Source organism: Martes martes (assembly GCF_963455335.1).
Source record: "Martes martes genome assembly, chromosome: 7".
NCBI lineage: Eukaryota > Metazoa > Chordata > Mammalia > Carnivora > Mustelidae > Martes > Martes martes.
In genome coordinates this window covers 132,779,611-132,796,032 of record NC_137894.1, presented here as the reverse complement: position 1 = coordinate 132,796,032, position 16,422 = coordinate 132,779,611, and the positions used below count along the sequence as shown (strand labels likewise).

Below are 16,422 nucleotides of genomic sequence, written 5' to 3'. Positions count from 1 at the left end.
CACTCTCTGTCTGTCTGCCTCTCTGCCTACTTGTGATCTCTGTCTGTCAAATAAATAAATAAAATCTTAAAAAAAAAATAAGGGGAAATCTAAAGTGATTTTCAGTGCTGTTGTCTAGGCTGCTGTACTAGCTGCCTATGGTCTTATTATCATAGCATTTGGGAATATAAATAGTATATGCTTGTGAGCAATATGTTATGAAATTTAAAACTTTATCCTTCCCTTTATCTTTTATAATAAAATAATCTAATAAAATTTTGTAATGTAATGTAAAATAATTACGTAGTAAAATAATGTAATATAAAATAAAAGAAAGGTATAACATCTAAGTCCTGAGCCTTTATTCTTCAGATATTTCTCTGGGATATGTCCTTCTTAATTTGGTTAGTGGCGTTTTACAGCCGTATAAAGACCTTGATCTTACTGAGCTCTCTAAGGAAATGCTGTATCTGGTTTTTAAGTACGTGTCGCTGAAAGGCTTGTTGTTGAGTGCCTTTGGAGCTGGCTGGGTCTTGGAAGTGTTGGCCTCTTTTCATACATAGACTTCTTCTATCCCTCCATTCATTCTTTCTCCCTCACCAGCTTCCCCTTCAGAAGTCCTTCCCTGCTCCTCAGCAGCCCCTTACCCTAGGCGGTAGCGTTCGATGTACTTACACCTCTCCCACACCCCGAGTCCTCAACGGAGTGCATGTCTGTCTTTCAGCTCATGACACTGAGAGGCTCAGTCTTGGAGGACGCCATTCCCTCAACAGCCAAGCACTCGACAGCCAGAGGACTGCCCCTGAAGGAAGTGCTGGAGCACGTGATTCCTGAGCTCAACGTCCAGTGCCTGAGGTTAGCCTTCAACACTCCCAAGGTCACAGAGCAACTCATGAAACTGGATGAACAAGGGGTGAGTTTGACTTCTGGGGGAGGGCATTCTTGCTGCTCAGGTTAACTGCTAGGTTTCCAGAATACAGACCTCGATATTTCTTTTTTGACAGGAAAAACTGATACCATTTATGACAAAGGATAGTGTCTTTGCAATTACTCATTTTCTCCTTAACTCTCTGAACATTTCTCATATGATAAAATTTTCTATGTCTGAATTGATAGATACAGTTCTTAACCTGTGTTCAGTATAAACTCTTTCACTATAAAATCTTCCATAAATGCAGTGAATTTTTCAGATACTCTAGGATTAAGTAGTAGTAGAAATAAGAGGCTCTGTTTTAAGTGCTTTAAATATATCACCCATTTTATTCTCCCAACCCTATGAGGATGGCACCATTAGTATCCCCATTTTAGAGATGAGGACCCTGAGGCACGGGGAAATTGAATATAAGCCCAGGTTCACAGAGTAAGTTCGAAGCCTGTGCTGTTAGCCACTGTACCATGCTGTTCTTAAATGCTTTAGTTTTCAAAAGTCTGTTTTACCATCGAAGATGTATGCTAGCCAAAATTTTAAAAATCTGTGTCCTAATTAGTCACTAAAGGAAAATTCTCAAGATTTTCTCACTTCCAAACTTCCTGTACCTTAATGTGTGGCCATTTGGTCAAGATGCAGATGGTTGGTAGGATAATCCACATAGAGACAGCAAAAGGGTAGAGAACAGAAAGTTTTATGCTCTGGAAAATCCACTAACCAGGGATGTGCCCACATTCCGCTTGGAATAGTTTTAGCATCTGGGCTAGTTGTGTTAGATGCTGTATTTATATACTCTGACTCTCTCTTTGAACATCTTTGAACATTTCAGCCATATTACATCCTGGCGCTATGACTAATTATAGCTTTACTATTGCAATAAAAAAAAAAATTCCTCCAAATATAAAATTGGTCCACTTATTGAATGCCATTTTTTGAACAAATTTTGATGGCATCTCCTTAATTAACCCAAAATTCCAACATTATTAAAATGACTAGGACTTTTTAAAAAATCCATTTTAAGGTGTACCCTTTTAAGTCAGCCAGTAAGGATGTGTTAGGAGCCAATGGCTGGACACGACTTTTCAAACCAATGCTCTCTCTGTCCATTCACTTTACTTGTCAGAGAGCCCAGCCAATGTCTGTTCTGTACATAGATTTCAAGTAGGCTCTGCGTGTCCATGTTAATAACATTCAAATTAGGCACACTTGGAATGCTTCAGAAGACCACTGATGTGCCAGTAAGCTCAACTGTTTGGGGGCTGTTTTCCAGTAAATGTTCTGAAATTCAGTCTAACAGAGGAGGAATAGAAAAATGAGGATTAGGTTCTACTTTATGGATTTGGTCTTTTCAGTTACTATGCTTTTCAAGGAGAATTATATTTAGACACTGAAAATGTAATCATAAATTGAACATTCTAAATCCTACATTGGAACAGGTCATTTTATAGAAGGGAAGTATTTTTTGCCATTTTTCTGTTGTTGTACCCATATTCAGGAAAAAGTGGGTGCCCTAATTATAGACATCTTGTGTGGTCTCTGACCCATCTTATGCCCTCTCTTAGTGATGAACACTTTCTGGTCCCATCAACATAGAAAAGATAAGAACACTATATAGTGAGCTTAACTTAAAGCTCAATTTATTTAATTCACAAAACTGCCCATGCTACAATTATGGGCTGCTTATTCTTAGGGGTTATTAAAATGTCCTTTCCTTCATAAATTATTGATGTTAATATGTGTTAGTTGTTTCTTTAATGCCTTTCATCTGAGGAATTAATATTTGGCAACCTAGGGTAGTCTCCCCAGTTTTATTTTGGACATTTTACTAGGCAGTAAAACCCAGAAGTTTAAAGCCTGCTATTCTAATCTGCAGCTCTAAATCTGGACTAAGGAGCACCGCCCCACACCCCACCCCTCCCAACCCCCAACTCCCTTGGCCTCTGTCTTTTCATTTATATCTCCATAGCATTCAGAGCCAGGATTGTGCTGATAAAAAGCAGGTGACATGCATACTTGGGCGTTTAGTCTGGGGAGTCATTTTTTTTGGTAGGAAATCTCATTAAGGCCTTGGAATCATTTTGAGAAAATGATTATTTTCATGCGTTTATAAATACAGATTTTTAAAAAGAAACGCATCTAAGTGCAGTGGATTACACGTTTGAATCATTGCAAAGCATTTTCTGTTTCCGTCCATGTCATCATTTAAAAATTTCATGCTTTGTACATCCTTACATTTAAAAAGATTCATAGGATGATATCAGGAAACTAGACTCACTGAAAAGAACGTCTAGATCTCCCCTTAAGTTTTATTTAAGCAATTCCTTTAGTATCTTTTTTCCTTTAAACAGCATACATGGTTATGCTTGGAAAAAGAAAACACTGTTTGCTTGCTTCATTGTGACATTTTGCCTTTCAGATCTCTGGTGCTTTATTTTTTCATTTTACCACTTCCGAAAAGCTGAAATGAATAGAAGAACAAATTAAAATTATATCTGTAATATATGAAAGAAAGCATTTCACAAAAATATGAAAAATGTGTTTTTCGTTTGATTAGACTGATATGTTTGTGGGGAACTGAAGGTAGGTGTTTTAATTTCTGAGGTTTTAGAAAATGAATATATGCTTATCCACATTTTATATGTGGCTCCTTTGAGCTTTCACATTCTCCTTTCTGATGCCTTTTTGGGCTCTCACTATTTATTGATGTCCATTTCCATCGTCCTAGACAGGGCGATACCCTACCAGCGATTTCACACTGTCAATAATTTAGGACAGACTGTGACTCAGAAAATTTGGATCAGCTCTGGATTTAGTTTATCCATCTTGGTCCTAGACCTTCACTTATTAGATAATTGAGAACATCATTTATGATAAAAATAAATTAGATCAGCATGTATGTTTACTTAGTGCGCTGCTGTAAGCACCTTAGCACATGTCCTGACTTACTCCTTACAGTGTCCTGCACAGGGCTTCTAATCATTGGCCCATTTTACGCTTGAGAAGATTGAGACTTTCAGAAGTCCTCAGTGCTGTTTTCCCTTAATAGTCCTGACCACTGGGTATACACATTTGCCGAATACTGCCCTTTGTTTCTACGATTTGCAAGTTTTTATACTTCTGCATGTCTTGAATTATTTAGATACTCGAAACTATGCTGTAAAATATCAGGAATTTCGTGATCTCTTCAGGCCAACTTTTTAATAATATAGCTGATTGTTACTTTTAAATTTGCCATGTCAGAGCCATTTTCTTCATCAGTCACTTAAAAACACCTTTATCTCATCTACTCTGTGCAAAGGGAATGGAAAGCCACTGTGCTGGGCACATGATGTGCTCCAAAGAACTATTAGCTGTGGTTGATAATGATAAAATATTAGCTTATTAGTGGCCTGTTACATGCACTATCTCATTTAACCTTTGTGAGCATCCCATGAGAGCGCTGCTAGTACAGGCCGAATAATATGTTATGTTCACGGTCATAGGTAAGCACAACTGTTTCAAATCTAATAAATGCTTATTGAGAACCACTCTCTGCGGATTGTTAAATACTATGGAGAATAAATAGGCTAGTAAGACACAGTCCTTACCCATGAAGGAGACAAGGTCATAAATTACTATAATGAAAGTCAGGTTTAATATAATGAGTACAATAAAGAGAATTGCAAACAAAGAGCAATGGAGGTGCAGGCCAACAGGGCCAAGCCATGACTGATGAGGCCCGTTCCCAAGATGGGCCATGGAAGGGAGGAGGGCTTCCTCAGGGTGGTGGTCGAGACCCAGAACAGTAAGAACAAAGCACAGAGGGATGGAAGCAGAGTGTGGTTATGGCAGCGGACAGCCTAGCTGCACAGGAATGGGAGGCACATTTAAGAGTAATAAAAATAGATATTTTTTTCTTATTGAGCAGTGACCAAGCCAGGCATCCTATGAAGCAATTTACATGAATTATTTTAATTAGTCCTCAGAATCCTTTGGTGTCTGTGCTGTTATTGTTCGTGATCTACAGGCAAGAGCACTGAGGCACAAAGAGGCCGAAAGACCCCACCATTCACAGTTAGGGTCTGGTGGCAGCGGTCCTGAGGACAGGCATTCGAATTCCAGAGCCTTCGCTCTTACGCAGTGCACTGAACACCCTGTCCTCCTTTACCTCCCTTGAGAGGGAGAAGAAACTGGAAAGACGGCTCCAAGCAGTACTGCTGCTGGCTTCGGCGTCTAATATTAAGTAGAACATATTAAATTACAGTTGCCAGTTTGCAGTAGTGAGAATCGGTAGTCCTGTTTCATTAGGAAATGTCAAGTTTCATGTACATGGTAGTGGTTTTACCTAAATGAGTATCTCCACTGTTTTTCTAGATAATTATTAAAAATGCAAAGAAATGAAAATACTTATTGGGCTTTCTATTCCTTAAAAACTTATCCTTCAAGTTATTGAAGTTAAAGGGGAAAATGATCATATCTAATTAGGTCTACAATATTTATTTCAAGAAGAAATGTTAAGGAAAGAAGCAATGTTATTTGATAATGAATAGCACTGATTCTTTGATTAAAAATATGGATGAAATTCTGTGCTGACAGAGGCTATTCATTGCCACGTTGTATTATTTTATTGAGGATAAATGAGTTTGACCAGCCACTTTCTTCTTTGATTCAGGCAGCCAGATTCAAAGAATGAACCATAAGGAAAACATCTTTCCCAAAACCCCTTTTATATGAATGAAGCTTTGGCAGAACAATTACCATTCCTGAGATTTTATTCTTCTTTTAGATTATTGATAACAGCTAGTGCCCAATTAAATTCAGATGGCCACCACTTTGGTTCTAAACCGCTCATGGACCTGTATGTCTGTTATCAGGAGGGAAATGCACATGACCATCATCAGGCCAGGGGAAGAAGGCAGTAGCATTTGTAGCTTTATTTCGTCTCTTCACAAGTCATCTGCCCTGGCTCATCCATGCTCTTGTGCCGGGCTGAGGCTGGGTTGGATGACTGGTTGGAGTCCTGTCCAGTGGGAAGATCCCCTGATTAGCCCAGCTGATAGCAGTGACATTTGGAAGATATTTGGCTGTGGTGGGACTGCAGTTTGCAGGATGGCTTTGAGCATGGTAGAGACATGCAGTGAGGATTCTTTGGTTCACGGTCCAAAAAGAGTAATGGAGTGCAGATATTTCAGTCTTGGTTTTAAATTGTGGATTGTGTTTTAAATTCGGCTTTAGAACAAAAGTCTAAACCGGTTTCTTTCCTACGGGACTTATCTTAACTAGCTAATATCTTCAAATGGTACAGAAATCAAACTAATCATGTTTACTTTGAGGGATCCCATTCCTACTCTGTTCTATTTCCTCCCCTCTCTTCCTACATAGTTGTTACCCTTTTACTAGTTTCTTATATAGTCTGTCTTTTTTTATACAGATACCATCATATATGCATATAGAGTCGTATTTCGTCCTTATACAGAATACAGCGTGCTGTGGACACTTTCTTTTTTCACTGAGTAATGAATTTTGGAGATCTTTGTATATCAATATATAAGAAAGCTTTCCCATTGTTTTTATGGCTACATAATACTCTTGTGTTGCTGTACCATAATTTATCAGTTTCCCTTATTGATGGACATTTGGATTGATTCCAGTCTTTTCCTATTACAAACAATGATGCAATGAAGAGTCTTTTTCTATATAATAGAAATTTGTCTTAATACCAAATCAAAACCAAGTACATTTATTATCAATTTAATACACAATATGAAGCTTTTTATTTTTGTGAGAAATTTTGCACATTAGGGAAGATTATTGCATGTTTGTATAAAATTTTTTATGTTACGCTAAGGTAAAAATAGCTTAGAATATGTCTGTGCACAAATAAAAATAATTTTGACAGCATCTCACTCAGCTTTTTAAAATAACTTTCCGACCAGTATCCATGTCATTTTTAAAGTGATTTTATTTTTGTTAGTAATTTTCAGTGAGGATTAATTTTCTAAATGGCATTTTTTGCCTACAACACTGAATTTTTCCAGTCTCTTTGACATTCTTTTTAGGGGACACTGTAGTGATGAGTCTTTTAAGAAGTGGTTAAGAAATTCATCATGTTAAATGCTGTAAGTGTGAAGGATGAGGATTTTGAAAAATGAACAAGGTCTTCATGTCCAGTAATGACGGAATAGTTTGCTGCAGACCAGCTTACTGAGTGAGAATAACCAGGAACACTGGACAAAATAGTTTTTAAAAGTAAGTTTGTACTTTTGCTTCTGGAAATATGGGGTAGATCTATTTTTTGCCTATTCTTCCTGCTAAGTAAAGCTAAAAACCTTGTACACCGTATATAAAACAAACATAAAATGAATTCGCAAGGTGGAGCGAAGGAGGCACATTGGCTAAGGATCGAGGGATTTGAGGAACAACAGTGGTTTATTCATTATAAGAAGAGAAGTAGGGAGGAACTTGCTCAACTTAATGCAAAACATCTACAGCTTATATCCTACTTACTGTGAAAGACTTAGTGTTCAGGAGGCAAGAACACTGTCACTGTTGCTATTTAACATGATACTGGAAGTTCTGGTCAGCGCAATAAGGCAAGAAAAGGAAAAGAGAAAAAACTTATAAAGGAAAGAAAAAAAGGACAGATAGAGGAGAGAAAAAAAACTGTCCCTATTTCAGTGACATGGTAGTCTATGTACAAAACCCCAAGGAATCTACAGAAACTTCCTAGGACTATGGAGGTGTGTTCAGCAAGGTTATAGGATTCAGCATCAGCTCACAGTGATCAGTTTGATATCTTTGTTGTTTCTTTTAATTGAAGTATAGCTGACACACAACGTTATGTTCGTTTCAGGTGCGCAACTCAGTGGTTCAGCGAATCTCTGCGTTATTCTGTGCTCACAAGGGTAGCTGCCATCTGTCACTGCAGTGCTGTGACAGTACCAGGGACTGTGTTCCCTGTGCTGTACCTCTCCTCCCCCTGCCTTACTCTTTGCATAACTAGAATCCTTTACCTCCCACTCCCCTTTACCCATTTTGTCTTTCCCACCCCCCCGCCCCACTCTGAGCAACCGCTGGTTTGTTCTCTATATTAATGGGTCTGTTTCTGCTTCGTTTGTTGGTTTGTTTCAGATTTCACATATAAACAAAATCCTACAGCATTTGCTTTCTCTGACTTATTTCACTTAGCACAATACCCTTTAGGTCCATCTGTGTTGTTGAAAATGACAAGATCTCATTCCTTCTTATGACTGAGTGATATCCCATTGTGTATATGTACCACATCTTCTTTATCCATTCATCTGTTAATGAACACTTAGGTTGCTTCCATGTCTTGGCTATTGGAAATAATGCTGCGATAATAATAGGGGTTCATTTATCATTTTTAATTAGTGTTATCATTTTCTTTGGGTAAATGCACAGTAGTGGCATTAGTGGATCATATGATATTTCCTGTTTTAATTTTTTTAAGGAACCTCCATTCTTGTTTCCACAGGGGCTGCCCCAATTTGCATTCCCACCAATAATGCACAAGGGTTCCCTTTTCTCCACATCCTCATCAACACTTGCTATTTCTTGTGGTTGTGATTTTAGTCATTCTGAGGTAATATCTCGTTGTGGTTTTGACTTGGATTTTCCTGATGATTAGTGACGTTGAGCATCTTTTCATGTGTCTCTTGGCCACCTGTTTGTCTTCTTTAGAAATATGTCTATTCGGGTTCTCCCCTGTTAAAATCAACCATTTGTTGGGCTCTGAAGCCTAAAGAAAAGGTAGAAGCCAGCACAGGTTTCTAGAGTGCCAAAAGAGTAACTCTCACAGTGGATTTTACAAATATTCACAAAAATATTCTTTAAAAATGTAGGGAAAAGTAACTTATAGTTGGGGGTGGGGGACAATGATCATCTGAGTTGATACAGGGATGGGCTACAAACAGGAACCAGGAAACTTGGAAATGATGGAAGTTTTCTGTATTTTGATAGTGGTATTAGAACTTATTAAATCAAATGGATGCAGTTTGTTGTTCAGAAATTATATGCCAATAAAGTTGATCTGAAAATTCAAGGCAGATTTCTGCTTCTAGCCAAGATTAAGAAAGAGGGACTGGATTTACCTTTTCATCTGAAACAACTTTAAAAAAAACTAGGCAAAACAATGAAACAATGGTTTTTAGGATTTGGGGCATTAGGCAGCAAAGGACAGTGATCTCTGGGAGGTGGGAAGCAAGTTAAATGGACAGAGAGATCACACCAGCTTTCTGCCTGAAGAGTTTGCAGACTGCGGTGCAGGGCTGGAGTGTGAGGGGGTGGGGGGCACCTGTGGAAGCCCGGCAGTCTCCCAAGTCAGAGTAACAGGTTAGTCCAGAGAACCCAAGGAGGGGGCAGCGTTTGCAGTAAACGAGTACTTGTAAGTGCGTGTCTTTGAGGAAACAACTTGAGTCCGGGGTGAGAACGACCGTCCAGGTTTAGGGGGGCAAATCCTGAGTCCTCCCACAAGGCCAGGAATAGCTTCTTCCTTCACCAAGCCAACTGGAGAACTTTCTAGTTCCCAAGGCAGAGAGTCCTCTCAGCATGGTTTTGCCTCAGTAGTGGGGCAAAATTATCCTTAAGTTAAACATTACTGTTGTACGGCCTAACGGAGTTTAAAAGCAAGAACTGAAAGGATCAGACTACTTCCAAATATCTGTGTCCCAGAGCAAAGCTCAGGCCCCCTCACAGCTTCATGGCCCACAGTCTGAGAACTGCCTCACGGTGAAATACCATGACTCATACTGATGGTTTGAAATTTCCGGATTAAGTCAAACAATGTAAAGATTGTATAAGAATTTCAAAACTGGCTTGTCTCATGGTCTTTGCCGCCCCAGTAGCCTCGCTGAAGCCGGGACACCAGGCAAGAAGAGGTAGAAATGCAGAACTGAGAAGTTGCTTACTCAATTGTGTTTCTGTTGGCGGAGGGCTCTGACTCTATCATCCATCCTTCCAGACACTCCGGGCTATGTGAATCAGAGGCAGTATTTGTTTCTTTGATTCTGTGTTGAAGTTTCCACTTTATTAGAGGAAGAGCAATTTTATCTACTGTTGGTTCCTAGCTCTGAGAGCCCGTATCACTTTGGTGGGTTTTAAGGACACTTTGCTTTATTGAGATTCAAGACCTTCATGTCAAATATAACCTTTGTCCCATTGGATTGACCGTCATTCCTTGTTATAATAGAAACATTGGTGGGGGTCTAAACGCTTCCAGAAAGCTCCCTGTCAGCCGTTGATGTGCAAGCATGGGATCGTATAGCATGGCCCTGAGATTATCCAAAGTGAAAATCCCAAACTGTGGGTAAACACATGCCTGTTCCCAGGATGGCTTCCGGTGTCCTCATAACTCTATTCTGAGAAGGACACGGAAGGATTATATATTCCTGTATGTAAACCCGTACAGATGTGTTTGTGTATGTCTCAGAAAAAAGAAGAGTGCTGTTTTATATAACCTCCTAACGACTTACAACCCCAAACCATAGCTCCGCCTCCGTTTACATTTGCCCTTTCTCTTGAAATGGCCCGTGTTCTATTTACCTCATTCCTCTTCCCCAGCTCCTCTATTCTGGCAGGGGGCAGGGTTGCTAACGAAGGATTGCAGGAGCCTGCGTTCAGAGAATACCACCTACCTTGATTTAATTGCAGTAGGAACCACGAATACAGTCAGATTGTCACGTTAGAGGATAGAGCAGTGACATTTGGCACAGTTTCAGACCGGAGGAAACCTGACATTGGAACAAATTTCGTAATCCTCTTAAAGGCTCCTTCTTTTCACAAGCAGCAGACACCAGTTTGTTCTCCGAGCTGCTGGTGGAGTTCACCAGAGGATGAGAAATCCGCCAGAAGGAGGCGGCACACTGTCTCATTGTCCTGGGATTCAGCTCCCCCAGTGGTTCCGGGGGAAGTTTCCTTACTTCTCTCTGTAGTGAACTCCTTTCGTTATAGAAATGAATCCTTTTGAATTTTGCACAGTGAAATCTTAGGCCTTTATCTGAGAAGTTTTAAAAAGCCGTCCACAAATCCAGTGTCACTGATGCTTTCTCTTGAACAGGATGACTTTTGTTATACATTGTGGCCCGAGAAGGCTGATCTGGGAGGCACAGAGCCAAACAGCAAATAGCTCAAAACCCCTTCCTTTCTCCGCATGCCTTCATCTCTTTGATAGCCCTTCCTGCAGGGAGACAGAAGAGATCTGGCCACGTGAAGGACTTCTTTTGTAGTTGACACAGAGCCTACCACTATTTTTTATTTGTTGAGACTTAATAGGGTAGGTACTCAGATTAATTCTAAGGCCCAGGTGAGATCCCTACGTGGGAGTCACCCTGCGGACGTTAGCCACATCCAGACACTCGAAGCAGGCGGGCTGAGAGAAGGGAGACATGTCCGCGGTGTGCAGGAGGTTTTATTCTGACCTCTTCTGTTCCGTTTTACCTACATGTGGTATATAAAAAAGGAACTAGGTCGAATGTGTTTCTGTCGATGATTTAAATGAAGTCGAAATAATGTGACGTCACGTGCTGTTTGGAAGATATGCCATGATTACTCTCTCTGGTTGTTTGCAAGTTTCCCACTTGGCACTTGACCTTCTGCCTGCTGGGGTCGGTGGAGCAAGGGAGAGTCCCTCCTAGGAGCTCTCCTGTCTCTGGGGGTCCTACTAAGGCTGCGGTGCTTCCTCGTCAATGAGGTAGTGTGCTGTGGAAGGAGGAAGGCAAGCGAGAGTGTTGCCTCTGTGACATTTCCTCATTACTGTTCTGAATCACTTGGTTTAGAAAGTTGGAAAGAGTAGTTCGGGTTCGCAGTCCCTTATGTAAAATGGTGGGGGCTGGGTGGGTTTCAGAATTCAGAAATGTCCTCATTTTAGAAGGACAAAAGAATATATATACCATATGGTAATATTGCCACTGGGGTCTGAGACAGCACCCACAATCACATTAATATTTCCACAGGGGAAAAATGTGAATATTCATATAACGTGGAATAAATTGAAAGTATTTATGTCAGCCCCATCAAGTGATACTGCCACATGTGTTTGCCTAAATTTGGTTTTTACCTTTCATCTCCAAAATTGCAAATCAGGGGCTGTGGATTCAAGCCTGGCTGACTCTTGGTGGTACTTAGGAGAGCCAGCACCCAGTCTGTGGTCTTGTGGCTCTTCCTGCTCCCTGGTCACCTCCTCTTCCACTCTCCGGCTCCACTGATCTGTCGCAAAGGGATAATATTTGCTCTATGGGCTGTTGTGAGGATCAACACTTAAACACCAAACAGGGATTGGCGTAGAGTGGGTATTTGGTAAATGTTAGCTGTTACAATTTTTCCTCTTCCCTTTCCCCTTTTGCTTTGGGAGATGAAAATTGACAGATGCGCTGGCCGCAGTATCACCCTGGAAAGAGGCCAAAGCAGTAATGGAGTGTCTCGATTTCACTGGGGAATTAAAAGTCTGAATTTTTATACTGAAAACTAAATGTCTTAGGATGCCTGGGTGGCTCCTTCGGTTGAGGGTCGGGCTCTTGGTTTCGGCTCAGGTCGTGATCTCGGGGTCTTGGAATCCAGACCCAGGTTGGTCTCCCGCGCTCAACGGGAGTCTGAGCTTCTCTGGGTCCCTCTCCCTCTGCCCCTCCCCCCACTTCATGTGTGTGCGCGGGCTCTCTTTCTCTCTCAAGTAAATAAATCTTAAAAGAAAAAGAAAAACTAATGTCTCGTTAAATGGCTAATGTCACCATAAAATTTGTTTGCAGAATGACTAGACTTTTCAATGATGAGTAAATATTTTGATTAATGTTACATCGTATTTAAATCTCCTGAATGATTTGTTTTAACTGTCTTTGAGGAGGGAATATTTGCCACTAGCTGATTTGCCATTATGAAACCCCTTTTCAAGTTTCTATTCAGGCACTCATCGTTTAGAAAAAATATTTGAAAAGTGTATTAGTGATGATGTTAATGCTCTGACAAAGCTATAACTGAGGTTTATACTTTAGTATATTGGAAAAGTGGCATTGGGATTGAAATCTTTTCCAGTTTTACCAAAAAAAAAAACAAAAAACAAAAAACAAAAAAACAAACCAAAACAACAACAACAGCAAAAAAAAAAAAAAAAAAACCCTAAAAATTCACCAGTGCATTTATGGGCTTTTTAGTGTGAAACAATATTTATTTTAAAGTATCTTATAAAGTCAACCTCTGCTTTTAAATTTGTAAAGACCTCCCCTTTTTCAAAGGGGGAGATGATTAAAAAAGAATTACCTTTTGTTGTCAAGCTGTTTTTTAGAGTCTCATTTTGTACCCTGTAATCCATTCAGAGAAATTCCCTGAAGTACCAACCTCCCTCCTAAGGGTGCATGATCTTGTCGTACAGAAAGTGTTAATTCATTTTCCTGGCCTTTTCTCTTAACTTGTGAAGATGACAGGTACAAATGCTCGTTCTGCTGTATTTTTTGGATTAGAGACAGAAGAATTAAAACAGAAGGATTTCAAGAGAAGAGAGACGTTAGCTTTCTGATGGGCCTGTGCCCTACGGGAGTTAGGAGCATCGAAGTGGGGCATGGTGGACCTGCCTACATTTATGTGCCCTGTACCGCCTCTCTTCCCAGCTGAACTATCAGCAGAAGGTGGGCGTCATGTACTGCAGAGCTGGGCAGAGCACTGAAGAAGAGATGTACAACAATGAGTCCGCCGGCCCGGCGTTTGAGGAGTTCCTTCAGCTCTTGGGAGAACGTGTTCGGCTCAAAGGATTTGAGAAGTATCGTGCACAGCTTGACACCAAAAGTAAGAAATACTTATACTTTCCTGCTAGGCTTATTTCCCTCCTGCTGCGTTGATGTTCATCTGCTAAATTGCCCATAAAACAACATTGCCATTTACTGCAGAACACTGCTGCTGAGAGGGGAGAGGAAGCCAGAGAGGGAGGATGTGGCACCAAAACAATTGAGGACTGTAATCAAAGTAGCTAGGATTGGACTGGTAAAAAAAAGAAAATCGTGTTATCAGAAGTGTCGACGGAGTAGTAGAGCCGTGGGTGCAAATCATGCAGGATGGCTCCTGGATAGTGTTGCACAGATTTCCCTATATTTAGCTGAATGTTAAGATAGATTGAAAATTCCAGAATCTTCAAACCATCTGGTCGTAAGCTCTAGAATTTTTTTACTGTCATTAATTTCTTTCATAATCCCCGTGCTTATCTATGCAGTCAGTTTTCATACGGTTTTCTTACTCATTTTTGTATTCTGTTAATAGTGAGGGCTTTTGTTTGCTTATTTTCTATTTTTATTGTTCATAGTCTAATTAAATCCCTGAGAAAATAGGCTTCTTAACTTTGGTATCAATTTGGCTCCTGAAATTCGGTGATTAAAAAGCACAGTGATGGAACAGGGTTTTTTAGCTATGGCTCATGAACATACAAAGTACATGAACATACATGTACACTCCCGTTCCCCAAGTCATTAATAAAGTAGTTAAGTTCTCAAGTATCTATTTAGGTTAGAGCAGGTTGACATCTGCGGTGTGTCTGTGAGGAGGCAGTTTTAAATTTTATCTCGAAATCCGTCCGTGGACACCTATGACCTGTTTTTCTTAGAGAGGGTCTTTGGACGAACATATCTGTACTGTAGTCTATAGTAATCTCTCTGGTTTTCTATACAGGAAATTAAATAAGGAGTTGAGTCATGAAAACAGAAAAGCATTCATAAACTCCACTGCAGGGAAGAATTTCCTGTTGCCATGGTTTTGCTGTTGCCAACTTGGAAACGACATGCAAGAGAGACCATTAAAGCCCATAAATAGCCTCAACTCTTAAATATTATTTTAACGTTCCATACTCTGCTTGCAACCGCATGAAATGTGGAATCTCAGTATGCCCTGAGACTCTTCTTTTCCAGAGGCTCTGACATTTGCTCTATACGCTTCAGTCCTGTTGTCCCAATTTGTTGTGTTATATAAATTATCCTCACTGCAAAGAGCTATATGAAAGGGTCTGGGAAGAGAATATAATAAGTACCCTGGTTCTCTCTCTCTTTTTTTTTTTTTTAACATAGAGTATATTAGTAGTTTCAGGGGTAGACTTCAGTGATTCATCAGTTGCATATAACACCTGGTGCTCATTACATAGAGTACCCATTACATCAAGTGCCCTCCTTAATGCCCATCACCCAGTTACCCCATCCCCCCACTTCCATACCCTCCAGCAACCCTCAGTTTGTTTCCTAGAGTTAAAAGTCCTGTGGTTTGCCTCTCTCTCTGTTTTTATCTTATTTTATTTTTCCTTCCCTTCCCCTAGGTTCATCTGTTATGTTTCTTAAATTCCACATATGAGTGCGATCGTACAGTATTTGTCTCTCTCTGACTGATTTCACTTAGCGTAATACCCTCTAGTTCCATTCATGTCACTGCAAATGGCAAGAGTTCATTATTTTTGATGGCTGACTAATATTCCATTATATACATATATATATTCCATATTTCGTATGTATGTATATTAACATTCCATTGTATATATATACCACATGTTTATCCACTCATCTGTCAATGGACATCTGGGTTCTTTCCATAGTTCAGCTGTTGTGGATACTATAAACACCCTGATTCTATGCATGAGTGGCCAGATTGGAGATTGGACTACGATTTATGCATTCACACACTCCCAGCTGCCTCGGGGTGATGAAAGGCAATGTGAGAATAGCAAGAGTGAGGGTAGCAAGACCATGCGTAAGCAGTGCGGCATCAAGGAAGACACTAGATAAGCACTGTGCATATTTTGCCTCCAAATCCTAACAGTGGTGAAGGCTGGGGGGGGACAAGCCTGGATTAGTAAACTGTCTCTGATGGCACACTTTCGCAGTTCTGGAATGTTCAGCAGCAAAGGGTTCCTCTTAGCTGTGTGCCCTCCTTTAAGGCCCCTGTAACCTTTCAGGGCAAAACTGAGTAGTGGAAGAGTCCATAATTTCTTTTTCTGCCCTTTCAGAATGTCAGATTTCCTCCAGGGAACAGAAGTCCGAAAGTATGTCTATTCTACAGCCCTGAAAGAGGCAGTTTGCATATTTATCTCTCTTACTTCAAGCTGACAGGATCAAAACCAGCCTCTGCATACCCCAGCAGCCTCTCCCTGGCCATGGTGCACCCAGGGATGAGAATTTACTGTGTGTGCTAGGAGGTCTTCTCACCACATTTTGTCCAACTTTATTTTGGGTCAGGAAACCCTTTCTTTCAATATAATCATTAAAATGAGAAAATGCTGTGACACCCGGGTGGCTAAGTTGGGTAAGTGTCCAACTCTGGATTTTAGCTCAGGTCTTGACCTCAGGGTTGTGAGATCAAGCCCAAGTCAGGCTCTGTGCTGGGCATGGAGCCTGCTTAGAATCGTTCTCTCCCTCTTCCTCTGCACCTCCCCCCTCTAAAGAGAGAGAGAGAAAGCTCTCCAGTTCAGTGTTCCTAAAGGATTGTTTCCTTTACATTCAGCAGTGATTGGATGTGATTGGATCTGTGGATTTACTTTTCATCAAATAAAAACAGTAATTGTC

At 40.4% G+C, this 16,422-nt stretch overlaps 1 protein-coding gene across 10 annotated transcripts in view; it reads left to right on the top strand.

Moving 5' to 3' along the window:
• SIPA1L1 (signal induced proliferation associated 1 like 1) overlaps positions 1-16,422 on the top strand; it is a 365,306-nt gene that overhangs the window by 254,136 nt on the left and 94,748 nt on the right. For all 10 annotated transcript variants that reach the window (XM_080808595.1, XM_080808603.1, XM_080808602.1 and 7 more), the window contains 2 exons: positions 704-892; positions 13,501-13,675. In XM_080808595.1, the coding sequence (XP_080664721.1) occupies positions 704-892; positions 13,501-13,675 (364 nt within the window). The remainder of the gene's footprint in view (positions 1-703; positions 893-13,500; positions 13,676-16,422) is intronic.